Source organism: Carcharodon carcharias, chromosome 7 (assembly GCF_017639515.1).
Source record: "Carcharodon carcharias isolate sCarCar2 chromosome 7, sCarCar2.pri, whole genome shotgun sequence".
Taxonomy (NCBI): domain Eukaryota; kingdom Metazoa; phylum Chordata; class Chondrichthyes; order Lamniformes; family Lamnidae; genus Carcharodon; species Carcharodon carcharias.
This window is the reverse complement of record NC_054473.1, coordinates 129,468,661-129,495,952: the sequence shown is the minus strand read 5'-3', so window position 1 is coordinate 129,495,952 and position 27,292 is coordinate 129,468,661. Positions and strand designations below refer to the sequence as shown.

The 27,292-nt window shown below is 42.3% G+C and overlaps 1 protein-coding gene across 1 annotated transcript in view; it reads right to left on the bottom strand.

The window, feature by feature from the left end:
* The window catches only part of LOC121280051, a 76,352-nt gene that overhangs the window by 23,827 nt on the left and 25,233 nt on the right, over positions 1 to 27,292 (bottom strand). Inside the window, exons 7-10 of the mRNA XM_041191680.1 lie at positions 22,096 to 22,168; positions 14,000 to 14,127; positions 9,277 to 9,349; positions 6,665 to 6,792 (exon numbers count right to left, since the gene is read on the bottom strand). Coding sequence (XP_041047614.1) covers positions 6,665 to 6,792; positions 9,277 to 9,349; positions 14,000 to 14,127; positions 22,096 to 22,168 — 402 coding nt within the window. The remainder of the gene's footprint in view (positions 1 to 6,664; positions 6,793 to 9,276; positions 9,350 to 13,999; positions 14,128 to 22,095; positions 22,169 to 27,292) is intronic.

Below are 27,292 nucleotides of genomic sequence, written 5' to 3'. Positions count from 1 at the left end.
GCCTCTTCTGCACTGAGATTATGTGATGAATCTTTGTTCATCATATATTATTTGACAAAAAAATCTAAGCATCAACTTTGCAAGAGCAAGGGGGTCAAGGGGAATTTTTCTCACAGTAAGAGGGTGAACCATAAACACTTAGCTTTTCCTCAGTTTTGGCATTGTGTTACTTATTAAGATTGGATGAACAGACGTAAACAGTAAGCATTCAGATAGCTATACTCACAGCAATTAGCATTTTGTGAGAGAATGAAACAAGAGTACAACAAAATGGAAATTCAATTTTCCACTGTCTGGTTTAAAAGAAAGTTAATTCAATCAATAAATTGAGTAAATCAGAGCATTTGTTTTCAAATCCATTAGTACAAGCAATCAGGTGAACCAAATATACCATATTCATGCGAGCCAAAAAAGGCTAACTCAGAAAACTTTCCAGCAGGATTATCACTTTGTCTAAAGTGTACCTCATGTGCCTTACTGTGAGACCAGGTTAATTGAACCAGACCTCAATTCTCTGCATTATGCTAGAGGTGGTTTATATTTGTCGTACAATCCATGCAGAAGTCTGCAATAAGCCATAAATCTCACTGACACGCTATTATTTAAATTTAACATCTATGCACAAACGCTGCCTATTATTTCAGTCTATATACAGGCTGAACTAAAATAGAACAGTACAGATTGGTTTAAAAGAATGGTTGATGTGGCCCGTGCCCCACTGTCTAGCTGTGCAACCTTCACCCACTGTCCACCTTGGGTCAAAGATATGTTAAATACTTGTCAAATATGCCCCAATAATCTGTCAATCCACCCTCCTTTAATTGCCTTGTTGAGAAATTGCGCCAATATTACACCAGTATGAAAAACAGGGTATAACTTCTATCTTTTTAAAAAGTTTTTGATAACTTGAATAAATTGTTTGGATATGGACAGTTTCCCGAAACAAAGCTCCTGCAACTCCCCATGCTCAACCTCCTAAATGCAGGGAAGCACAAGAATTTTTAATAGCGCTGAACTAAAAATTAAGATTTCAAAAACATAATGTTGTTTCTTTAGTCATGCAACTGCAGAAATCAAGGTTATCAATCTATTTTCACACATTTGACCAATAGTGTGGAGCAACCTGATGCTGCAGCCAATGAGATCTATCTGTGAACAATTTTCCCATAGCAAAGATGGTGAGAGGAAATAAATCCCCTCAATGCTAATTTATTTTTTAAGACGGAAAGGTAAACTTAATGACTATTTAGAACAGGGCATTAAAAATGGGTTTTGTTGATCATTATATATATTGTTTTGAGGCACGAGTATTGTATCTAATTTGCACCCTATCATTTCTCTTTAATCTAAGTGCTAAGATACTGAATTGTTTATTCAAGCAAAATATTAAATCAATTGCAAAATTAAATTTCTGATTAACTGACTTGTGTTTGAGCCAGCTAATTAATGTAGACTTGGTATAATTCATACACATATTTGACTTAGTTGGGACAAGACTTACCAAAGCATGTTGACATTGTCATTAAAATGTGTTGGTTTTTGTGTGTTAACTGGAGTAAACATACGGATTTTTCTGAATTTAAGTTCGTTGATCTTTATTAACCCTGGCATTAACTTGCACATTTTATTTAACTGGACGTTCTTGCAATCTGTCTCAGTTTTTCCACACCTGACAAAGAACTGACTTTGACAAGGAACTATTTGTCCTCATGTTCCCAGTGCAGAACACTATTTTGTTAATTGAAGCAGCAAGTTGTGTAATGTAATTTCCAACCCCACTGCTGTTTATTTTCAGGAATCTACATGTTGTTTCCAAAAAGTAATCCAGAAAAGTGCCTGATTCATCACAATTGCCTGAATTATGATTAAAATTAGAATTGAACAGTACAGATGGGTTTAGTAGATTGTTGCTGTCTATAATAATCATTCTGTAATATTCTTAAGGGACTGTAATGTCAAAATTAAACTGCAAAGCATGATGGTTAGCTTCACTGAAAACTGTCAATTTGTCAATGTTGGAGGATGTACATTTGTGAAATTGCGCGGAGCTCACCCTGAAAAAGGGAAAGTTATGCAGATGGAAGGAGGCCTACACACCAAATCATACGGGTCATTGCGGGGACAACAGACTATAGCACATTTTATGTTTATGAAAGATAGGACAGTTAAGCTAATATAACTAATTTTATGTTATGTGCACCAAATTTTTTGAAGTTTGCTTGAGTTAATGCTTGCTTTATTACGAAATTATTTTTCGAGGCTATACTCTTGCTAAACCCTTTGTGTAAGAACAATGGCAGAGATAAGATGGAGACCTTAGGACCTTAGCAACTGTTTGCAGAAAGGCAGGATAAGATGAATGTAAAATTGCAGAATTGCACAAGTTGAACTATTAACAGAAATATGAATCTTTGAAAAAACAAGAAGCACCTGTAAGTGCCTACATGTTGGGACATAAGGAGTCCATGGTCTATCAATGACTCAACTTGATCCAATCATATTGGCTCGGACAAACTATCGCCTAAAATGGCATGGCAAGGGTTTCTCAATGGGGATAAAAGAAAGAAGCTACAACACATCGTTGGCACAAATCCAGAAGACAGACAGACTATGGTCAACAGAACATTGCTCAGAGAGCTTGGTATCAGGAACCATCAGAGCCAAGTTTCACTTTATACTTGTTGCCATTGTTAAGTATTAACTTCAAATTTCTTTGTGGTACTTAATAAACTCACTGGCGATTAAAGAACGGGAGTCTGTACTTTGTAGGTCAGAATTTGTCAGGAATCCTGAGTGATAGTCCTCTGACATAGATTCTCATATCTGGGGGCCTGTCTCCCTCTGTGATTCTTTTTAAAATTAATTTACGGGATGTGGGTGTCACCAGTTAGGCCAGCATTTTTTGCTCATCCCTAATTGCCCTTGAGGTGATGCTCAGCTGCCTTCTTGAACTGCTGCAGTCCATGTGGAGTAGGTACACCCACAGTGCTATTAGGGAAGGAGATGCAGGATTTTGACCCTGCAACGGTGAAGGAATGGCGATATAGTTCCAAGTCAGCATGGTGAGTGGTTTGGAGGGGAGCTTCCAAGTGGTGGTGTTCCCACATATCTGCTGCCTTTGTCCTTCTAGATTATAGCAGTACATTGCTCAACATCCAAATTTAGTTCTCAGTTAAGCTTATTTTTGTTTCATCAAGACTATAAGATGATGAAACATCCATGAGCTCAATACAAGGATGATCATTCTTTGATTTTTTAACTCCTCTAACTAAGGAGGGATGGAGATAGGATGATCTGGCCTTTCCCCGACTCTCACATATCAAAGGCTGGAAAATGGTCTTACCTTTTATTAGTGATTAGGATTTGAAATGCATTACCTGATAGGGTGTTCAAAACAGCTTCAATAGTAGACTTTAAAAGGGAACTGGATAAATATTTGAACAACAATTTGCAGGCTTATGGAGAAAAAGTAAGGGTGTGGGCTGCCTTCAGTTACTAAGATCCAGGCCTTCATTTCAGGGGATTGTCCCCTTTTCAGAGAAAACTGCAAAGATAATGCTGATGAAGGTGCAACAAACAAGGAGCATCTAATTTTGAATCAGAAGCTAAAAACCTTTAAAAAAGTCTGAGGGCTGATCTGCCTAAGAGATGACAAAACGACTGAATGCCATTTCACATGAGAGATCATCAGCACCACTGTAGAAAAAGTTCAACATGTTGGGAGGTTTGCAAAGGTAGATGCACCCTGAATATAGCTGTTTTAAGTGTAATAATATGGCATAGCTGCACCACAAGTTTTCACCTCAAAGAATTCCAGTGGTGCATGATTATTTTGGATATTTCTCACAATCACAAAGCAACCCAGATCCATGCATTGCGCACCTTCCAAGAAGCTTTTCAATTATGTGGCTTATTTCCTCAGCCTAATAATTTCAAGCTACAGCCAACTGCAAGCTGCACACTCATTGGCGCACACATTTTGAAAAACAGGGTTTAAACAATTGTCACAACTCTTCAAACTTACAGCACTTCCATCCTGGCTGTGTGGACTTTGTTCTTCTCCAAGCATAAATAGATTGGAGGCAAGCAATCAGCAGGAACCCTCTAACCTAAAGCCCCTAACTCGCTTTGAGGGAATGATTCTCCAAATCGTCAACTCCGATGGTTTTGCAGGACACCCTACATCTCTAGACTAGAATCTTTTGTACTTCTGTGGATGTTCCCAAGGTATCTCTCCAGCCACAGCCCTGATGAATGCTACACTTACAATCATACAGCACACATATGGTACTCACTCCATTTGTTACAAACACCAACACAAAAATACCCACTTCAACAGATTTAATTTAGAGTTTCAGAAGGAGATATTCGGTGATGCAGATACTACAACTGACAAGTAGCAAAGGGAAGTAGCAGCAGAGGATGAGGTGGCTTTGATTTACTAGAATGGTTCCAGGTTTGAGGGGCTCCTGTTAAAGACTTGAGAAGCTGGGGTTGTTCTCAGAGCAGAGAAGACAAGAGGCGAATCTTGATAGAGGTGTTTAAATTCACAAGAGATTTAGATGAAGTAAATAGAGAAACAGTTTCCAGTGACTGAAGAGTTGATAACCAGAAGGCAGAGATTTAAGTTGGTTGGCAAAGAAGCAGAGGTGACATAAGAAAGAACTTCTTTCCTTACTCAAAAGTGAGTATGATTTGGAATGCATTGCTTGATAGGGTGATCAAAACAGATTCAAGAGTATTCCTGCATTTTTTTGTTCAAATATTTAACCAATTCCCTTTTGAAGGCTATGGGGAAAGAGCCAACCAGTGGGGCCAACTGGACTGATCGTCAAAGAAGCCAGCACAGTGTCAATGGGCAGAATGGTCTCCTTCTGTCCTAGACTGTTCCATGATTCAAACAAGTTGGCCTATGGACTAACTCAAGACCCCCTTCAGTTACTAGGTTCCTAAATTGTTGTCATTGAAGTCAATTTATAGTCTAATCTGAGTACGTAAAACACACTGTAAGAGTCAATAGTATGAAGGAGGTCATCTAGCAAATCAGCACATTGTTGTTTCATTTGCAATGCATGACACTTTTAGAGTCATCTACAGTGCAGCATTCCCCACTACCCACATCCCTCCTTAGCAGAGGTCCTAATCCCAGCTCTGGATACTTTTGGGAATGTTCTGACTTGATGACTAACTAGAAATTTTGGACTCCAATTGCCATGACTGTCTTGTCTGGATTCATCCAGCTGGGAATCATCTGGAAAGTACCCTGATACAAGGTTTCAAAGCATTAGGCACAAATGAGATTTTTGTCTCCTCAGGAAAATCTAACAACGTGCCAACTAACTACTCCATTCAAATAGTTCATGTTGAGCCGGAAAGCGGACAGACTTGGGCAGCTACCCCAGCAGTTTAAATACCAGCACAGGGAGTGAAAAGCCACATCCACTCCTGGAGATACTCACTGGCATTCATCAGAAAGCCATCTCACTTTCTTCTTCAACTTAGCATCTAAAAGGAGGACTGGGTTAGATAGCAGGAAACACCCAGTATACACTGTCACAAGAGGGAGGGGAAAAAAATCATGTACAATGAATAGGCAAGTGTGTATGATAGATAAGGTCAAGCAGAGGATAATGGCAGAGAGGAGGTTTGGTCTATTGGTAATATGTACACAGTGCTGGCTTTGATTTTTAATTCAACTTGTTGTCTATTAAACAGTTGCCAATTCTTGAGCTCGAGACTCACTGTCTTCTCCAGGTCTGCCCGACAAGCATGCTGTGATAATAGCACAGCATAGCTGTAAAAACACAGACAACATAATCACAGCACACAGCAGGTGCAAAACCTACAAGGGATTTTTCAACTCGAGTGTGCCAGTTGTACTTTGCTTTAGTTCCATGGAACATTGAGCCACACATCCATATTCTATCACTCTGTGAAAGAAGCTTCAAACAGTTGAACAGTAGTGATTATATACTGCATTTGATACACCATTGTACTTGGTCACATCAAATTGCATTCACTAACATTTCACAAAACATTCCAATTCACTAGGGCGCCTGGTACTTGTCAATATACGGTGTCATACAATTATAGGACTCAAGTTTCCAAAATTGAATAGGTAATTGAAGGATGGGTGTCTCATGCTGCAGTGATAGCATCCCTATCTCTGAGCCAGGAGTAGGATTCGAGTCCTACTCTAGTACTTGATGGCCACAGAAGGTGCATTCATAATGTGGCCATACAGGTTGATTATCAACCTGCAAATTCTTCCAATGCGCCTATGGCAGATAGTAAGAGCGGGAGGGTCTCCTGGTCAGCCAGAACCTGCAGGAGGCAATAGCAAACCACTGCAGTACCTTGCCAAGCATAACCATGGACCAACACATGTAAGTCCACGCTCGCCAACGTCCTCTTAGAGCATGGTAACTGAGGAGAGGGAGATGAAGGATATCCTGAGCAGAAGTGACTCATTTTACCAAAAAGAGGAGGGAAAAAAAACAGGTAAGCCACTCCAGGCAGCTGTCACCGAAATCCTACCATCCAATTATAAGAACAGCTAATGTTGAAGAATGAGTTTTGTACAAGTTTAAAACAAAGGGACTGCAGGATCCAGATAAAACTTCAAAAAGCAGGAGGTAAGTATTTAGCAAAACATTTACTAAACTTTTTGCTTGTTGTAGGTAGAAAAGTACTCCTTCTTCAAAATCATCCTCACTGATGAGTTTGTCTCTTCTCGGTCTTCTGCTGAGAACGGGCTTTGACACCGACTCATCAGTGTCAAAATTGATTGATCTGCAACAGATAGAAAACTATCAATACATTCTTCACAGGTATCATAAATGGCTTTTGATGTTCTACTGTCCAAAAATACACTTGCATGAGGTTGGGCAAGTGTATTCAGCTTTTCCTCTCACCTGAAATCCTGACTGCATCACCTGAAGGGTCAGTTGTAAACCAGCAAAACTGACCATATAAACTTTAAGAGGTCACAAAAGCAACAGTCATTGCCAGAGCTACCAGGCAATAGACAATTAATATTCCAGCATACCAGGTAAATTCTACGTTAAAACCCTTCTAAATTATGTCCAGAATACTCTACAGATCTGGTTTGTACGCTGGAGTAGGGGCAAAGAAGATTCACCAGGATGACACCAGAATGAGACAAAATGCCTATCAGGAAAGGGTAGACAGGCTAGGGTTCTTTTCTCTTGAAAAAAGACTGAGGGGTGATCCAATAGAGCTCTTTAAAACTACACAGGGGTTTGATAGATTGAAGTAAAGAGGTTTCTACTTGATGTGGAGACCAAAATGGTCCATAAAGATAAGACAGTTACCCCCACTAAATATAACAGAGAATTCAGGAGAAACTTCTTTAATCCTAAGAAAGTAGGGTAATTAGGGTGAACAGCAAAAATGTATTTATGAGAGAGTTAGATAAACGCATGGAGGAGAATAAAAGATTGTGCTGATAGGATGAAATAAAAGTAGGAGGAGCCTAATGCAGAGCATAAGCAGCAACAGAAACCAGTCAGACAAAATGGCCTGTTTCTGTGCTGTGCGTTATGCAAATGAGCAGCAGCATTTTAAAACCATATAAACAGTGGTCACAATTCAACACATGTGGATGCTCTCTGGGCGATTTCCCATGTGCTCTTCTGCTTTAATAACCTACCTTCATCCCACTAGGTTTGGCTAAGCTTTGCATCAGCCTGTACAAATGCACAGGGCAAAAACCCAATTTGTCACTTCTAGGTGTACACAGTTGAATCATGGCTTCTTCTCCAATTGAGGAACAATCTAAAAAAAAATCAATGTTATTTGCTCTCATTTCTGAGCCTGAGCCTGACCCTGCCCTCACCCATCACTCACAAGCAGGCACATGTCTAGAGCAGTGAATAGCATGCAGGAGCAGGAACTCTCAGCTGATGTTTCTCTTTCCCTGGTCCAAATAATACTCCCCTTGTCATCTTATGATCATGTTGGTGCCTACCAGGAGTTTAAGCCTGCATTTTTCTGGTGTGCAATATTCCCCCTAACTTCTGTTTTCTGTACACGGTTGGTTTGTTGCGCTATGCGGTCCCTTTAAGATTGATGCCCGGCCACGCATGCTTGCATGTAGATATTGCTCATACACAGCCTGTTTGTTCCCTGTGCAGCACAATTCCTGGTTGCTGCACAACCACACACCCACAGCTTAGAGGGAACACTGTTGGTGTGTATGGTTTGGTTCCACAATGGTCAGTGTATTCATCAACAAAGCCTTGTGGGAACCTCACAGCTTTTCAGAAAGTTGTCACCCTTTGGAATCTTCTTTGCAAACTCACCTCCAAGAATTGATAAAAAGGGAGGCGCTTTGGATTCTTGTTTATTTGAGACACTATAATTTGGCTTCAGTGCCTATGGGTTAAAATGAATAAAATTTGACAGAGTGCCTGCAACCAACTGCTATATAGAGATTGTTGTATAGTTGTGCACATAGAATGAGGAAAAGAATAGGCTCAGCTGTGATACCCCACTAACAAGTTACCTCAAACACTCATTATCTTGGCTTACAAAGGAAGGATGGTCATTTTGTTGAGTAATGTACCCCCATATGGACCATTGCCTTCAGAAGGGAGAAAAGGAAAAGAATATTGAGAGAGAGAGAGATTGGAAGAATGATAGAATGTTCTCTCCAAGCTGAGCAAGTGCCTGGCCATGCAGCTTTCCATAACTTACTGCGTACAGCCAATGCTTCCTTTAAGGTATAAGCACACATGGTCACATTGTCGTCTTAAAAAACAATCCAAGCACAGCAAACGGAAATTAGAGGGAATATTGGAATGATACCTAATTTTTTTTGTTTTAACCTCAGCTAAAAGAAAAATGCCAATTATCTGGGATCGGATCCACACAAGAAAATTACAATCAACTCAGGATAGTATCAGTGCAACTCCAACTCTGCCAAAAAGTAAAAGAAAACTTGCAGTTGCTACCATGGGATTAACAGACTTAAAGATGATTGATTATGATTGGTCTGTAATATCTGGACCACTGCACCACGGCAAGTGCAATGAAAGTCCCCAAATTCCATAAATGGTAACATTTACTAACATCAAGTTATTTTTGACTGATACATTATCAATGCCGCTGATTTATGGTTTTCACAGAAAACTGGATAATCATGGAATCTGATCTCCAAACCATCAATAAATATATAATAAACCATATAATAAAACTGAATTTGATTTTTTCAATATTAAAAAACAACTTTATTATTTGTTTGTTATTTATTACCCAACTATTCGTGAAATGTCCGTCAGTCCTGAAGTCTTTTCAAATGGTCCAGATCTTTCAATTTCTTCAGGTTCTTTTACAAAAATACAAACAAGCACTTTAGCAGAGAAACAACTGAACATTGAGATACTTCTGTGATACACATTTACCACCTCTGTTCCCATAAGTGCTTGTACATATAGTTCATTTGGGTAACGATGGTTGATTTTTCCAGATATATTTCAAACATGGTGAAACCCCTTCGAGTAAATATAACTGTGTTGTGTTGAGTAGCACAAATCAGAAAGCTATGATCAGTGCTTGGACTCTGCTAAGTTGAATAATCATAGCCAGGACAGCTTCGGGGAGACATCATTAAGTATCAACATCCCTGCACCAGGAAAGCTGAACTCCTGCTCAACAGTGACTCCTTCTTGTAAGTACACAGGTGTTGGTTATGAGTGACAACAGGATCAACAGCTGATCTCTGGCATCTCAACTATTCTTAACAAATGTAAGTAGGACATTGCATTGTAAGGAGATCCCATCTGAAACCCAACTGTCAATATGCATTTTCCAGCAGGTCTCTATGTACTGAGCCAAGATCATTGGCCGACTTCCCACTCCTTGTCAAAGGACCTGAACTCAGACGAACTAATTTGGCACGGACCAGGTACTGACCCTAGGATCTTCCTGGTAGGCTCACTTGGTGCAGAGCTAAGCATTACATTCGCCAATTAAACCACTTGTGAGCTCTCAAACATCTTCAACATATTTTCATCAAGCAAGCATATTAAGGGTTGCAGAACCAAAGCGAGAAGATAGAGTTGGAAATGGATATATTTTCTTGGGTGTTCTTACACCATGTGGACTTCAGGGGTTCAAGAAGGCAGCTCACCACCACCAGCTCAAGGGAAATTAGGGATGGACAATAAATGCTGGCACAGCCAGCGACGCCCATATCCCATGAATTAAATTAAAAAATTTAAATGGTGAAATAAGCTAGAAGAGTTTAGTAGACTACCACTAGCTATGTATGTTGGCTTTTTCTTCATTCATGGGATGTGGTCATCGCTCGCAAAGAATGCCATGCATACTTTTAACTAGGTCAAGAAAAATGTTATAAATAGATATTTGGTAGTATGGAACTTGAGTGTTGCTGAAAAAAAGAGACTTTTTTTGTCGAAGCTTTTCATCTTGCAATCATCAGGACAATTCGTAAGGAAATGCCAATGTCAGGAAAACAAGAATTTATACTGTATGAGAAGTGAGTGATGATTGGTTGGCAAGTGGACTCTGATTGGTAGAGGCATTGCCATGGAGAATGCACCAGTTGGTGACAGACAGTTAACTGACAAGCATTATTTGAAATTTAAACCAGGCAACTTGACTCTGATTGGTCAAGGCATTGCTCTGGGAACTGAACCAGTGAATGGATGGCACTTATTTTGTTTAGCTGAAACAGTTGCAATGTCTGTACACATTCTTTATGTCTGCAAAGAACGGGGCCCTGTGTATTAAAATATGTAGCTTCCAGTACATGCAAATGCATAACACGGCAAGCCTGACTGACAATTTTAAATTGGTTGTCAGCGCTATTCTTCGCACACTGAGGATTACTTAGAAAATGTTGTCCAATCGCAGAATCACATCTAATGTTGGATACTGTGTTTTGAGTTTTGCAAGCACGGACTGGATGGGTGCAGACTGTACCTTGCCCGTGGTGAAGAGCAGAAGGGACATGCTATATGATACGATCTGCCAGTCTTTGGGAAGTACAGCCTACATACTAGCATCACACTGGCACTAAAATTCATAAGCCATATTACTCATTTGTGTGATAGGCAGAACGTCTTTTTGGCTTGATGGCAGCATCCTGTTAGTGGCGAATACCATTTGTGCTGCTACTGCACAGTAGCAGCATGAAACAGTTAGCTTCACCTGTTGCTCAAATTTTTGAGATACCTTGCCCTTCCAGGGTAAGTCAAGGTAGACTGGGCATTTTTCAGGGCTGAAAGTGACAAACTTGGGCTTGTTCCGAGTTTGCGCAATATACAGCGCAAAATGATCTTATCAGGGTAGCCATTATCCCACAGGATGGCGTCGTATTTCAGCATCAAGCTTGCATGGTGAGCAAATGGCTCAGGCTCTATTTACGAAGTTGCCGATAAAGCCAATCTTATAGTGCTTGGAGCTGTAATGATCCCAATCCATATATTGACCATTGAAGGCCACTGACACTATCTTGGTGCTGCTGGGTCTGATGGAACTGCCGGCCAATCCGATTGGCTGGCAGCTCCAAAGGGTGGGACTTCCATCCTAATTGGGGCTTAACTCCAGCCCTCATTAATGTGGCCCGCAGCACTTTATGGCTGTGGGGCTGGTTGGCGTGGAGTTGGTCAGCTTCATGCCGACGTGGTTTCTGGGGGGTTGGGGAGCTGCCATCCGCACCTCCACCCCCATATTATTCCACCCATTGTCATCAAATCTGCTGACAAAGCTAGTGCTGTTATTGTCTGGCACACCAACCTCTACCTAATAGAGACCAAACAGCAACTCTGTGACACTTCCTCCTACATACCCCTAAGCCATGGCCCCACCTCTGAAGATCAAGCCATTGTTTTCAGCACTGCCACCGATATCATGATCTCTCAAGATCTTCCATCTGTGGCTTCCAACCTAATAGTCCCCCAATCCCAAACAGCCCGCTTCTGCCTCCTTGCCAAAATCCACAACCAGGACTGTTCCGGTAGAACCAGCATTCCAACCTGTTATTGCCCCACAGAACTGAGTTCTTTTTATTTTGACTTTTTTTCTTCCCTTGTCCAGTCCCTTCCCATCTACATCGTGACTCTTTCCACGCGCTCCATCAGTTTCCAGTTTGTTGACCTGAACCACCTCCTTTTCATTATGAGCGCCCAAACCCTCTACATGTCCAGCCCCCACCAGGGCAGCTTGCGAGCTCTCCATTTCTTCCTTGAATGGAGGCTCAACCAGTCCTCTAATCACCACCATCGTCCTCCGCATGGCTGAACTTACTCTCACACTGAACAGCTTCTCCTTCAACTCCATTCATTTCCTCCAAATAAAAGGTGTCGCTATCAATACTCACATGGGCCCTAGCCATGCCTGGGTTTTTATGGGATATGTGCAACATTTTTTGTTCCAGTCCTACTCAGGTCCTCTCTCTCACCTCTTTTTCCAATATATTGAAGATTGCATTGGTATCATTTCCTGCTATCACCTGGAACAGGAAAGCGTCATTGACTTTGCTCCTAACTTCCACCCTTCCCTTCACATGAACTATTTCCAATTCTTCCCTTTCGTTTTTAACTTCTCTTCTCCATTTCTGGGAAAGGGCCATCAACTATTGTTCACCACAAGCCCACTGACTCCCACAGTTGACTACACTTCCTCAAACCCTGTTTCCTATAAGGGCTCTATTTCATTTTCCCAGTCTCGTGTGCGTCTGGTCCAACAGTGCAACCTTCCATATTATTGAGGTTTCTGAGATGTCTTCCATTTCCTCAATCGAGGAATTTCCTCCTCCTACCCTCCTGCTGTGGTTGACAGGGCCCTCAAGCATGTTTGTTCCATTTCACGCACTCTGCGCTCACTCTTTCCTCTCCTTCCCAAAACCATGATCGAATTCCCTTGTCCTTCCACCTCACCAGCCTCTGTACACAACAGATTATCCTCCGCCCTTTCCTCCACCTTGTGTCATGTCAACACTGAGCACATCTTCCTCTTCTTGAAGTAACTGTACCCTCCGTGGCACCTGGCCCACCCACAACAGCTCCTCCCCTTCCCATGGCACCTTTCCATGCAAGTACAGGAGATGCAACACCTATTCTTTTATCAATGCAATCTGCTGTACACTGGGGAGACCAAACACAGGCTGGGTAATTACTTTGAGGAACACCTCTATTCAGTCCACAAGCATAGCCCTGAGCTTACAGTCACCTGTCATTTTAATTCTCCATCTTGCTCCCACTCGGAACTTTCTGTCCTTGGCCTCCTGTAGTGCTCCAATATAGCTCAATTCAAGTTTGAAAAGCAACATTGTCTTTTGATTGGGCATTTTACAGCCTCTGGACTCAACACTGAGTTCAGCAGTTTTAGATTGTAACCTCTTTCCTCATTTTGTTTCCTTTTTCTTTGCTTGTTTCTTTTTCCTCTCATTTCCTTTTTTACCCTTCTCTTTGCTTTCAGACAGCAGCTATTCACAATCCCACCAATCACACCTTTCCCAGACACAACTTTTGTTTCTTTACTTGCCCCATTACCACTCCCTTTTGTTTTGCACCATGAACACTTTTGTCATGTAATCTCTCATGTCTCCTACCCTACCAAAGACCTTCCCTCTTGTTCTTTTTCCCACTCTCCAACCTTTCACTGCTCAAACCCTATTACATTTCTAACTCTTCCCAGTTCAGATGAAAGGTCGCAGAAAGCTTTAACGGTTTTATTTGTTGCTATATAGTTTATAATTAGACCAAGTTCACTTATCTGCAATTTACACACAACATAAAACAAAAAGCTGTGCATTGCTTTAAACTGTATGCCTTTCTAATTATTATCTACAGTACCTTGCAACATGATACCTATTCATTCCCAAAGTGTAAAGAGGCAAAACCAAAATGGGTAACAAGTCACTCCAGGCCATTCATGCTTTAAAGTAGTTGTAAAGTAATACTGGTAAACAAACTATGAAAGTCCAAGAAAAAGTTCAATAATTTTATACCTTTTTCTTGTTCCAGATAATTGTGCACTCCCTCTTCAAAGTCATGCTCATTTATAACTTTGCGTTTTAGTGGTCTTCTAGAAAGAATTGGTTTTGTTGTGGACTCTTCAAAGTCAGGATTAATTAAACTGAAACAAATATACAACCATATGGATCATATTATATTTTCTGTTTGAAACATCATTACATTTCCACCTTCAGTTCAGTATGTGTTCCAATCTGTGCCATATACTTTACTAAATGCACTGCCAAATGTATTGTATACTCAGCTGAGTGGGCCAAGAATTAAGAAAAGAACAAGAAAAAGCATCAGGCCCATTAACGTCACCTCAGTCAGCCAGTGCTCCCGTGTACACCCTCTAACAATGCAATTTCCTGAGCACAGAAGCAAAACTAAGGCAATTTCAGGAAAAACAATGCTCAGTTCCTCTCCTGCTCAAGACAATTAAGCAAAGCATCAGGGGACTATGTTAGCCTGTAACTCACTTGAAACATCTTCTCAAGAAATTTCAAGTTCCCTTTAAAAAAAAACCTGCAAATCCACATCCAACATGTTTTGGTACACTGTTCCAAAGAGCAATAACCCTATGAAAACAAATACTTTCTAGCATTTAACCCATCTCTTTGCTTAAGGATTTTTATTTGTGCCTTCTTGTGCTATCAACCCAATGTATATCAACTAACCAATGCAACTGCATTGAATCTCCCGTGTCTCTCCAAAATATATAAACCTAACTATTAAAGCCTGTCCAAACGCATGCCAAGAATCTATCCCCATTTATAACAAACTTTTGTCCTATCCTAGCCAATCTTAGGCCGCAAAGCGCCCCCCCACAACTTCAGAATAATTAAAACTCTGTTGCCAGCGCAAACCTCTCTAAGTTGCTTACAAATCTCATCCTCATTTTCCACCCATTACTTAGTCAATCAAAATGCACTCTCAACGTTGTCACAGATTTTATTTTTAAATCTCCTAACGAACTTGAATAAACGCCCTCAACAGCATCAGTAAAACCTTCCTTTTATGGCTATAACAGTGCTCTTAACAAGACCGTTCGTTCTTTCTTTACTTTTTCTCTTCTCTATTGCATCTCGAAAATTTGTTGGAAATATTTACTTCCATCTAAGTTTGCTTCATTTCTAACACGTTGCAGATGTCTATATAAGCAGTGCAACCCTGGCCCCTCATACGCCCTCTGTAGAAGAAGAATCAAAGATTGGCAGGCAAAATTGTAACTGAGCAATGAGTTGCCTTAAAAGAGGAGGTAGTTCGGGTACAATCTAGGTTATTTCCACAATGGGGAACAATAGGGCAAACAAATGCAGAGCTCCTTGTATGACGAAAAGAGATAGAGACTAAGAAAAGTCAGAGAAAAGGTGCATATGACAGATGTCAGATAAATAATAAATTGAGAATCAGGCTCAATATAGAAAGTTTAGAGAGGAATTAAAAAAAGGAAGTAAAGAGAAATTATAAGAGACTGACCACCAACATAAAAGGGAATCCAAAAGTCTTCTATAGGCATATAAATTATAAAAGGGTGGTTAAAAAGAGGGGTGGGGCTGATTAAGGATCTAAAAGTGGACTTACGCATGGAGGAAGGGGCATGGCTGAGGTACTAAATGAGTACCATGCACCTGGCTTTACCAAGAAAGATTTTGCCCAAGTCACAGTGTTAGCTGAAACACTTGATGGGTTAAAAATTGCTGAGGAAGAGGTTTTATATAGGTTGGCTGTACTGAAAAGTTGATGTCACCAGGACTAGGTGAGATGCATCCAAGGATACCAGGGGAAGTAAGAGTGGAAGTTGCAGAGGCACTGGTCATAATTTTCCAATTCTCCTTAGGTACAGGGGTGGTACCAGAGAACTAGAGATTGCAAGTGTTAAACCCTTGTTCAAAAAAGGAAATAAGGATATGCCCAGAAACTATAGGCCAGTCAGCTGAGCCTCAGTGATGGGGAAGCTTCTAGAAGTGATAATTTGGGACAAAATTAACAGTCACTTGGGGAAGTGCAAGTGAATTAAGGAAAACCATCAGGTTTGTTAAGGGCAAATTGTGTTTAATTAACTTTGTTTGTGTTCTTTGATGAGGTAACAGAGAGGGGAGATGAAGGTAATGTAATTGATGTGTTGCACATAGACTTCCAAAAGGCATTTGATGAAGTGCTGCACAACAGACTTGTGAGCAAAGTGAGAGCTCAATGGATAAAGAGGACAGTAGCAGCACGAATACAAAATTGGCAGAGAGACAGGAAACTGAATGGCTGTTTTTCAAACTGGAGGAAGGCTTATAGTAGGGTTCCCCAGGGATTGGTGATAGGACTCCCATTCATCTTGATATATATTAACGACCTAGACTTTGGAGTGCAGTGCACAATTTCAAAATCTGTAGATGACACAAAAATTTAAGTATTGTAAACTGTGAGGTTAGTGTTAAACTTTGAAAGGTCATAGACAGGTTGATGGAATGAGCAGACAAGTAGTGCATGAAAGGGGAGGCAACGGCATAGTGGTATTGTCGCTGGACTAGTAATCTAGAGACCCAAGGTAATGCTCTGGGGAACTGGATTCGAATCCCGCCACGGCAGACGGTGGTATTTGAATTCAATAAAAATTTGGAATTATAAGTCTAACCATAGAATGATTGTTGTAAAAACCCATCTGGTTCACTAATGCCTTTCAGGGAAGGAAATCTGTCATCCTTACCTGGTCTGGCCTACACGTGACTCCAAACCCACAGCCCTCTGAAATGGCCTAGCAAGCCTCTCAAGTTGTAACAAACCGATACAAAGCCACAAAAAAGGAATGAAACTGGCTCCCAGCATTGACCTAGGAACCGGAAGCGACAATGGCAATCTCAGCCCTGTCGACCCTACAAAGTCCTCCTTACCAACATCTGGGGGCTAGTGCCAAAATTGGGAAAGCTGTCTCACAGACTAGTCAACCAACAGCTTTACATAATCATCCTCTTGGAATCAAACCTTACAGGTAATGTCTCAGACACCACCATCACCATTCCTGGGTCCCACTGGCAGGACAGGCCCAGCAGAGATGGTGGCACAGTGGTATACAGTCGGGAGGGAGTCCTCAACATCAACTCCGGATCCAGTGAGGTCTCATGGCATCAACCCAAACATGGGCAAGGAAACCACCTGCTGATTGCCATGTACCGTCCTCCCTCAACTGATGAATCAGAGCTCATGTTGAATATCGCTTGGAGAAAGCACTGAGGGTGGCAAGTGCACAGAATGTACTCTGGCTGGGGGACTTCAATGTCCAAAGCCAAGAGTGGCTCGGTAGCACCACTACTGACTGAGCTGGCCGCGTCCTAAATGACGTAGCTGCTAAACTGGGTCTGCGGCAGGTGGTGAGGGAACAAACAAGAGGGAAAAACATACTTGACCTCATCCCCAGCATCAACCTGCCTGCCATGACAGTATCAGTAGGAGTGACCACCGCATGGTCCTTGTGGAGACGAAGTCCTGCATTCACATTGAGGATACCCTCCATCGTGTTGTGTGGCACTACCACCGTGTTAAATGGGGTACATTTTGAACAGATCTAGCAACTCAAGACTGGGCATTCATAAGGCGCTGTGGGCCATCAGCAGCAGCAGAATTGTACTCGAACACAATCTGTAACCTCATGGCCCAGCCATTATCATTACCACCAAGCCAGGGGATCAATCCTGGTTCAATGAAGAGTGCAGGAGAGCATGCCAGGAGCAGCACAAGGCATACCTGAAAATGAGGTGTCAACCTGGTGAAGCTATAACACAGGACTACTTGCATTCCAAACAGCATAAGCAGCAAGTGATAGACAGGGCTAAGTGATCCCACAACCAACAGATCAGATCTAAGCTCTGCAGTCCTGCCACATCCAATCATGAATGGTGTTGGACAATTAAACAACTAACTGGAGGAGGAGGCTCCACTAATATCCCATCCTCAATGCAGTGCAAAAGGTAAGGCCGAAGCATTTGCTACAATCTTCAGCATGTGCCGAGTGGGTGATCCATCTTGGCCCTCCCCGGAGGTCCCCAGCATCACAGATGCCAGTCTTCAGCCAATTCGATTCACTCCACGTGATATCCAAGAAACGGCTGAAGGCACTGGATAGTGCAAAGGCTATGGGCTCTGACAATATTCCGGAAATAGTACTGAAGACTTATGCTCCAGAACTTGCCATGCCCCTAGCCAAGCTGTTCCAGTACAGCTATAGCACTGGCATCAACCCGGCTATGTGGAAATTTGCCCAGGTATGTCCTGTACACAAAAAGCAGGACAAATCCAACCCAGTCAATTACCGTCCCATCAGTCTACTCTTGATCATCAGTAAAGTAATGGAAGGGGGGTCACCAACAGTGCTATCAAGCGGCACTTGCTTAGCAATAACCTGATCATTGACGCTCAGTTTGAGTTCCACCAGGGCCGCTCAGCTCCTGACTTCATTACAGCCTTGGTTCAAACATGGACAAAAGAGTTAAACTCCAGAGGTGAGGTGAAAGCGGCTGCCCTTGACATCAAGTGTGTGGCATCAAGGAGCTCTAGCAAAACTGGAGTCAATGAGAATCAGGGGGAAAACTCTCCAGTGATTGGAGTCATACCTAGCACAAAGGAAGATGGTTGTGGTTGTTGCAGGACAGTCATCTCAACTCCAGGACATCACCACAGGAGTTCCTCAGGGTAGTGTCCTTGGCCCAGCCGTTTTCAGCCACCTCAATGACCCTCCTTCCATCATAAGGTCAGAAGGGGAGATGTTCGCTGATGATTGCACAATATTCAGTACCATTCGCGACTCCTCAGACACTGACGTAGTCCATGTCCAAATGCAGCAAGACCTGAACAATATTGGCCTGATAAGTGGCAAGTAACATTCGCCCTACACAAGTGTCAGGCAATGACCATCTCCAACAAGGGAGAATCCAACCATCACCCCTTGATGTTCAATGGCATTAGCATCACTGAATCCCCCTCTATCAACATTCTGGGGGTTACCATTGACCAGAAACTGAACTGGACTAGCCATATAAATACTGTGGCTACAACAGCAGGTCAGAGGTTAGGAAGCATGCCAAAGCCTGACCACCATCTCCATGGCACAAGTCAGAAGTGTGATGGAATATTCTCCACTTGCCTGGATGAGTGCAGGTCCACAACACTCAAGAAGTTGGACACCATCCAGGACAAAGCAGTCTGCTTGATTGGCACCACAGCCACAAGTATTCACTCTCTCCACCACCGAGGCACAGTGGCAGCAGTGTGCACCACCTACAAGATGCATTGCAGAAACTCACCAAGGTTCCTTTGGCAGCATCTTCCAAACCCACGGCCATCTAGAAGGCCAACGGCAGCAGATACGTGAGAACACCTCCAACTGGAAGTTCCTCTCCAAGTCACTCACCAGCCTGACTTGGAAATATATCACTGTTCCTTCACTGTTGCTGGCTCAAAATCCTGGAACTCCGTTCCTAACATCACTGTTGGTGTACCTACACCACATGGACTGCAGTGGCTCAAGAAGGCAGCTCACCACCACCTTCTCAAGGGCAACTAGGGATGGGCAATAAATGCTGGCCCAGCGAAGCCCACATCCAATGAGTGAATTTTTAAAAATGACAGAGATTTATCAAGTGATTCATTTTGGTAGGAAGAATGGATACAGTTCTAAAGGGCGTGCAGGAGCAGAGGGACCAGATGACATATATGCACAAACCATTGAGATTGCAAAACTGTTTGAGAGAGCTATTAAAGCATATGGGATCCAGGGCTTTATAAGTAATGGCATAAAATACAAAAGCAAGGGAGTTATGATAAATGTGTATAAAATACTGGTTAAGCTGGAACTGGAATATTGGATGCAGTTCTGGGTACCATACTTTAGGAAAGATGTGAAGGCATTAAAGAGGGTGAAGAAAAGGTTTGCGAGAATGGTTCCAGGTGAGGAACTTCAGTTACATAGATTGATTGAAGAAGCTGAGGCTGCTGCCTTGGAGAAGAACCGGTTGAGAGAAGATTTGATAGAGGTGTTTAAAATCTTGAACAAAATCTGGATGGAATAGACAGGGAGAAACTGTTCCCATTAGTGGAAGGGCCGAGAACCAGAGGACACTGATTTAAGGTAATTGGCAAAAGAAGCAATGGCAACATGAGGAAAAACATTTTCACACAGCAGGTGGTTAGGATCTGCAATGCACTGCCTGAGAGTGTGGTGGAGGCAGGGTCAAATGAGGCTTTCAAAACAAATTGGATTATTATCTGAAATGAAAAAATTTGCAGGGCTAAGGGGAAACAGCAGGGGAGTGGCAATAGATGACTTCCTCTTGCAAAGAGGCTGCGTGGACACGACTGGCTGAATGGCCTTCTCCTCTGCTGTATCGATTCTATGATTCTATAAGTGAGCTTGCTTTTTTTCTTTCAATATCTTTAACATTGCTCATATCTAGATATATCTCTTCATATATAAAATCTTTGGCTTATTGTTGTAAACTGCTTTTGAATTTTGCTTATACTTATTATTAGTCTCTCCGCCCATTTCATTAGACTAAATCCTGCTTTCTTCTTCCTCTCTGGAAGAACACTGGCACAGTTTAGTTTAGGTGAAAGGATCCTGTCTGTACACCTTATCCCCACATAGAATCTATCCCATTTCCCTAGAAACACAAAATCCTCCCTTCTAAACCATTTGCCAAACCATTTTTGATGTGTCTCATTTGCTTCTTGCTAACTGACCTAGGTCTTGACATTAGAATACTATCATCATAATCCTATTTTTGAGTATAACACTCATTTGCTCATATTTCCCCTTCAAGTCCTTGATTCTATTGTCACATGGTTTTTGGGGTGGAGTGTGTATATATACTAATACACAAAGTAAACTATTTAGAAATGAGAAGGGTTCATTCTTCGGCAGTTTCTTCAATAAGAATTTGCAGCACCATTCAAGCTATCTCCCTCTTCTCAAAAGTATGTATAGAAAAGATTACAACTATAAATGCTGTCTTCCACAGTAAATATTTTATTTCCCACTGTACTAGAGAACTCAATTGATGAAACAACACAACTGGCAATTTTCATTCAAGAGTTAACTTCTCCAACCATCATTCTAGAACTTAACCATTATCTAATTATATTCTCAGCACATTTATCCATCATGGTGCACATTGTCTCAAACTAAAACAGTGTTGGTGTGATTGCCAGAGATGTAATCCAGAGGCCTGGACCAATAATCCAGGCAAATCCCACTATGGCAGTTTGAGAATTTGAACACAGATTTAAAAGCCAAGAAATAAAAAGCTGATATTAGTAAAAGTGACCATGAAGCTGACAGATTGTCATATAAACCCAACTGGCTCACTACCATCCTTTAGAGAAACAAATTTGCTATCCTTACCCAATCTGGTTTATCTGTGACTCCAGTCCCAACAACCCACTGAAGAGGCCTAGCTAGGTTCCAAGCTGTATCAAACATAACCAGCTATTCAAGAAGACAGTTCTACCACCACCTCAAGGCAACTAGAGATGAACAATCAATCCAGCCAAACTACAGCCTGAGAATTAAAAACAATACAAATTTTGTTTAATTTAACCTCTAAATCCCAAGTCTTTGAAGCTATCCAATCATAAGCCTGTATTAATTAACTTGCACAATTAAAGGGGCTCCAGATATTAAAAAAGTTTAAGTTTAAAAGCTGTTCAATAATTGGGTTCCATTATAACATAATGCTCACGTAATACTCAGCTTCAGAATTTATTACAATATCAAAAATGGATGGTGCCACAGCATCCAGCAGAAATATGTAATTATACTAACATTGCAGTGTAGGCCAGAAAATAGGTACAGTAACATTAATGCTAGAAGCTTTATTCCTATTCCACCTGGTCATTAGATTTTTTTTTACTGACATATTCTATTAATTTCCCCAATCATATTGATATAGTGAGGCATAAACCTTGGAATGGTGGAATTCCTAGGTCAATGCAAGGCTCTTGTACAAGTAACTTTTCAATATTCATATGGTGAGTACACCAAAATGCCTTCAAATAACTATCAAGTAAAATCAGCATTAATTTGATCTTATTGCATAACTATTACCCAATTATTGTGGAGACATCTGGAAATCTTGTGCTCTTTTCACAAAGCTCCACTTGTTCACTTTCTTGAGTTTCTAGGAATTAAAACAGACACTTTAGCACAAAGTACAACTTGACTATTTCATTCACATTTTTTCCTTCTTATTCTTCTGAAGACAATGTTGCCTTACTGAAGTACAGTTGCAAGCTATTTCCCTTTGGAACCTTACACAATTAACAATTTACATGTGAACCTTAGAAATGATTATAGGTAGGCTATTCAAAACATAAAAGCACAGGAATCACAGCCATTGAACTGTGGAGAGGGAGAATGCATAGCCAACTCTGAACCGGTCCACACTATACGCTTACATAAATGCACTTGCAGCAGATAATGATCAGAAGGGGGAAAACGGGTCTATTTTTCTCCTCCTTATGCCATTGCTACATTTCTTAAGGTCAGGTAATTCAGCACCATGATTAGCTAATGGGGAGGCCCTATTCACATAATTGAAATACATTTGTATATGCCGTTTTCAAATTCACCAGACAATCTTATTATATTGTTGAAATATGCTTGTGCTGCTCTAATCTTAGCTAATATAAAAACAGAAAGCACTGGAAAAATTAAGCAAGTCTGGCATCATCAGTGGAAAGAGAAACCGAGTTAATGGTTCATGTGCAATATGACTCTTCTTTGGAACTGAAGAGAGGTAGGAGTGTGATAGGTTTTATTCTGTTGAAAAAGGTGGGAGGGGCAGGTGGAGCAAAAGGGGTCAAGGCCCTAGACTTCTCTTTGGCTCCATCCACCGCTCCCCCCTTTACAACAGCATAAAACCCATTGCACACCTACTAGTCCCGAAGAAGAGTCATAATTGGACTCAACATTAACTCTAAGATAAAAGCTAAATACTGTGGATGCTGGAAATCTGAAACAAAAATAAAAATAGCTGTAAAAACTCAGCATGTCTGACAGCATCTGCGGAGAGGAATATAGTTAATGTTTCGAGTCCATATGACTCTTCATCAGAACTGAGGGATTATAGCAATGAGGTGAAATATAAACTGGTTGAGGGGGGTGGGACAGGTAGAGCTGGGTAGAGGGCCAGTGTTAGGTGGAGGCAAAGGAGAGATTGCCAAAGATGTCATAGACAAAAGGACAAAGGGGTGTTAACGGTGGTGATATTAGCTAAGAAATGTGCTAATGGTGACATTAAGGGTAGAAAGCAGGACAAGCAAGCAACAGATAGCCCAAGTGGGGGTGGGGTGGGGGGAAGCGATCGAAATAGGCTAAAAGGTGGAGATGAAACAAAGGATGGAAATACATTTAAAAATAATGGAAATAGGTGGGAAAAGAAAAATATATTTAAAATATATAAATAATTGGAAAAAGGGGGATCGGAAAGGGGGTGGGGATGGAGGGGAGAGTCCATGATCTGAAGCTGTACTCAATGTTAAGTCCGGCAGGCTGTAAAGTGTCTAGTCGGAAGATGAGGTGCTGTTCCTCCAGTTTGCGTTGAGCATCACTGGAACATTGCAGCAGGCCAAGGATGGACATGTGGGCATGAGAGCAGGGTGGTGTGTTGAAATGGTAAGCGACAGGGAGGTCTGGGTCATGCTTACAGAAAGACCAAAGGTGTTCCGCAAAGCGGTCACCCAGTCCGCGTTTGGTCTCTCCAATGTAGAGGAGACCGCATTGGGAGCAGCAAATGCAGTAGACTAAATTGAAGGAAGTGCAAATGAAGTGCTGCTTCACTTGAAAGGAGTGTTTGGGCCCTTGGACGGTGAGGAGGGGGGAAATAAAGGGGCAGGTGTTGCACCTTCTGCGGTTACATGGGAAGGTGCCGTGGGAGGGGGTTGAAGTGTAGGGGCTGATGGAGGAGTGGACCAGCATGTCCCGTAGGGAACGATCCATGCGGAATGCCGACAGGGGTGGTGAAGGGAAGATGTGTTTGGTGGTGGCATCATGCTGGAGTTGGCGGAAATGGTGGAGGATGATCCTTTGAATACGGAGGCAGGTGGGGTGATAAATGAGGACAAGTGGGACTCTATCATGGTTCTGGGATGGAGAAGGCGGCATGAGGGCGGATGCGCGGGAGATGGGCCGGACACGGTTGAGAGTCCTGTCAACCACCGTGGGTGGAAAACCTCTGTTAAGAAAGAAGGAAGACACGCCAGAGGAAATGTTTTGGAAAGTGGCATCATCAGAACAGATGCGACGGAGGTGAAGGAACTGAGAGAATGGGATGGAGTCCTTACAGGAAGTGGGGTGTGAGGAGCTGTAGTCGAGGTAGCTGTGGGAGCTAGTAGGCTTGTAATGAATATTGGTGGACAGTCTATTACCAGAAATTGAGACAGAGAGGTCAAGTAAGGGAAGGGAAGTGTCACTGATGGACCATGTGAAAATGATGGAGGGGTGGAAATTGGAAGCAAAATTAATACATTTTTCCAGGTCCGGACGAGAGCATGAAGTGGCACCGAAGCAATCATTGATGCACCGGAGAAAGAGTTATGGGAGGGGGCCGGAGTAGGACTGAAACAAAGAATGTTCCACATGCCCCATAAAGAGACAGGCATAACTGGGGCCCATGCAGGTACCCATAGCCACACCTTTGGAGGAAGTGAGTGGTACTTAAGGAGAAATTGTTCAGTGAGAGAACAAGTTCAGCCAGATGGAGGAGAGTAGTGGTGGATGGGGATTGTCCGGGCCTCCGTTCGAGGAAGAAGCAGAGAGCAATCAGACCATCCCCGTGAGGAATGGAGGTGTAGAGGGATTGGGCATCCATGGTGAAGAGGAGGCGGTTGGGGCCAGGGAACTGGAAATTGTTGATATGATGTAGGGCGTGAGAGGAATCACGGATGCAGGTGGGAAGAGACAGGACAAGGAGAGAGAGAATGGAGTCATGGTTGGAAGAAATGAGTTCCGTGGGGCAGGAACAGGCTGAAGCGATCGGTTTGCCGGGACCATTCTGTTTGGATTTTGGGGAGGAGGTAGAAGCGGGCCATCCGAGGGTGGGAGACTATGAGGTTGGAACGTGCGGAGGGAAGATCTCCAGAGGAGATGAGGTCAGTGGCAGTCCTGGAAACAATGACTTGATGTTCAGTGGTGGAGTCATGGTCCAGGGGGAAGTAGGAGCAAGTGTCTGTGAGTTGACGCTCAGCCTCTGCGAGGTAGAGGTCAATGCGCCAGACAACAACAGCACCACCCCTGTCGGCAGGTTTGATGACAACTTCAGGGTTGGACCTGAGAGAATGGAGTGCAGTAAGTTCAGAAAGAGACAGGTTAGAGTGGCTGAGAGGAGCAGAGAAATTGAGGCAACTGATGTCACGCCGACAGTTCTAAATGAAAAGATTAAGAGCAGGTAAAAATCCAGAAGGAGGGGTCCAGGTGGAGGGAGAATATTGGAGGCGGGTAAAAGGATCCAATGAACGGGGATGGACTCCTGCCCAAAGAAGTGAGCGCGGAGATGAAGGCAGCGGAAGAAGAGTTCAGCATCGTGCTGAGCCCAAAATTCATTGAGGTGAGTGTGTAAGGGTATGAAACTGAGTCCTTTGCTGAGCATTGAACGTTCAGCATCAGAGAGGGGAAGGTCAGGGGGTATGGTGAATACACGACAGGGGCTGGGATTGGAATACGCAATGGGGTCTCTATGCAGCCAATGATCACCACTGAGGCCTCAGTAAAAACCCCTTATGCACTTGTGGAAAGACACAAACAATGCTGCACATTACCGAGGTGCATTTCCTCTACAGACTAAGTGGCGGACTAATCACCTTAAACTCAGCAAATGAGGTTATCATCACTTGGCTTTGGGGATTTGCATTCGCTAAATAAGTTACTATGCTTCCAAGATGTCTGCCATTGGCATCCATCATATAAACTTTGCTACAGTCCCAGTTAAATTGCAGTATGTTCCCTTTACCTCTATGACTTTAAAACTGAAATAAGCAATCTGGAACTTCAGAAAATGATACAGCACAAGGAGAGCCATTGTGCCTGTATCAGCGACAACAATTTGCATTTATATAGCCATTAACTTTATAAAATGTTCCAAGGCACTTCAAAGGAATGTTAGCAAACAAAGTTTGACATTGTGCCAAATAAGGAGACATTAGGGCAGAAGACCAAAAACTTGAACAAAGAGGTGCGTTTTAAGAAGTTTCATAAAGGAGAAAAGGGAGGGAATTCTACATATCAAGGCATTGGCATGGTTGCTAATGGCAGAGAGATTAAAATCAGAAATGCTGAAAAGGCCAGAATTGGATGAGTGCAGATTTCTTTGAGAGTTGTAGGGCTGGAGGAGATTACAGAGATCTGGAGGGTCAAGAACATGGAAGGATTTAAAAACAAGGATGAGCATTAAAGCAAGGCATTGTTTAATTGGGAGCCAATGTTGGTCAGCAAACACAGGAGTGATGGGTGAACAGGACTTATTTTTAGTTAGAACACAAGGAGCAGCATTTTGGATAACCTCCAGTTTATGTAGGGTAAAACATGGGAGGTTGGCCAGTAGTGCATTTTAAGTCAAGTCTAAAGATAGAAATAAAGACGTGGATGAGGTTTCAGGAGTAGGTAAGTTAAAGTACGGCAGAGTTGCATGACATTATCGATTACTAACCCTGCTGACACCGGACGCAGCTTATCCTTATTAAGAGAGTTGAAGGGTTAGAAGAGTCATAAACGTAGGGAAGGGTGAGGTAGTGAAGGGATTTTTTTTTTATTATTCATTTACGGGATGTGTGTGTCATTGACTAAGCCAGCATTTATTGCGCAATCCTAATTGCCCTTGAGAAGTGGTGGTGAGCTGCCTTCTTGAAATGCTGTAGTTCTGTGCTGTTGGTACACCCACAGTGCTGTTAGGGAGGGAGTTCTAGGATTTTGGCCCAGCAACAGTGAAGGAATGACGATATATTTCCAAGTCAAGATGGTGAGTGGCTTGGAACTTACAAGTAGTGTTGTTCCCATGTATCTGCTGCCTTTGTCCTTCTAGATGGTAGTAGTTGTGTGTTTGGAAAGTGCTGCCTAAGGAGCTTTGGTGAGTTTCTGCAGTGCATCTTGTTGATGGTACACACTGCTGCTACTGTTCGCTGGCGGTGGAGGGAGTGAATGTTTGTGGAACGAGTGCCAATCAAGCAGGCTGCTTTGCCCTGGATGGTGTCAAGCTTCTTGAGTGTTGCGAGAGCTGCACTCATCCAGGAAAGTGGAGAGTATTCCATCA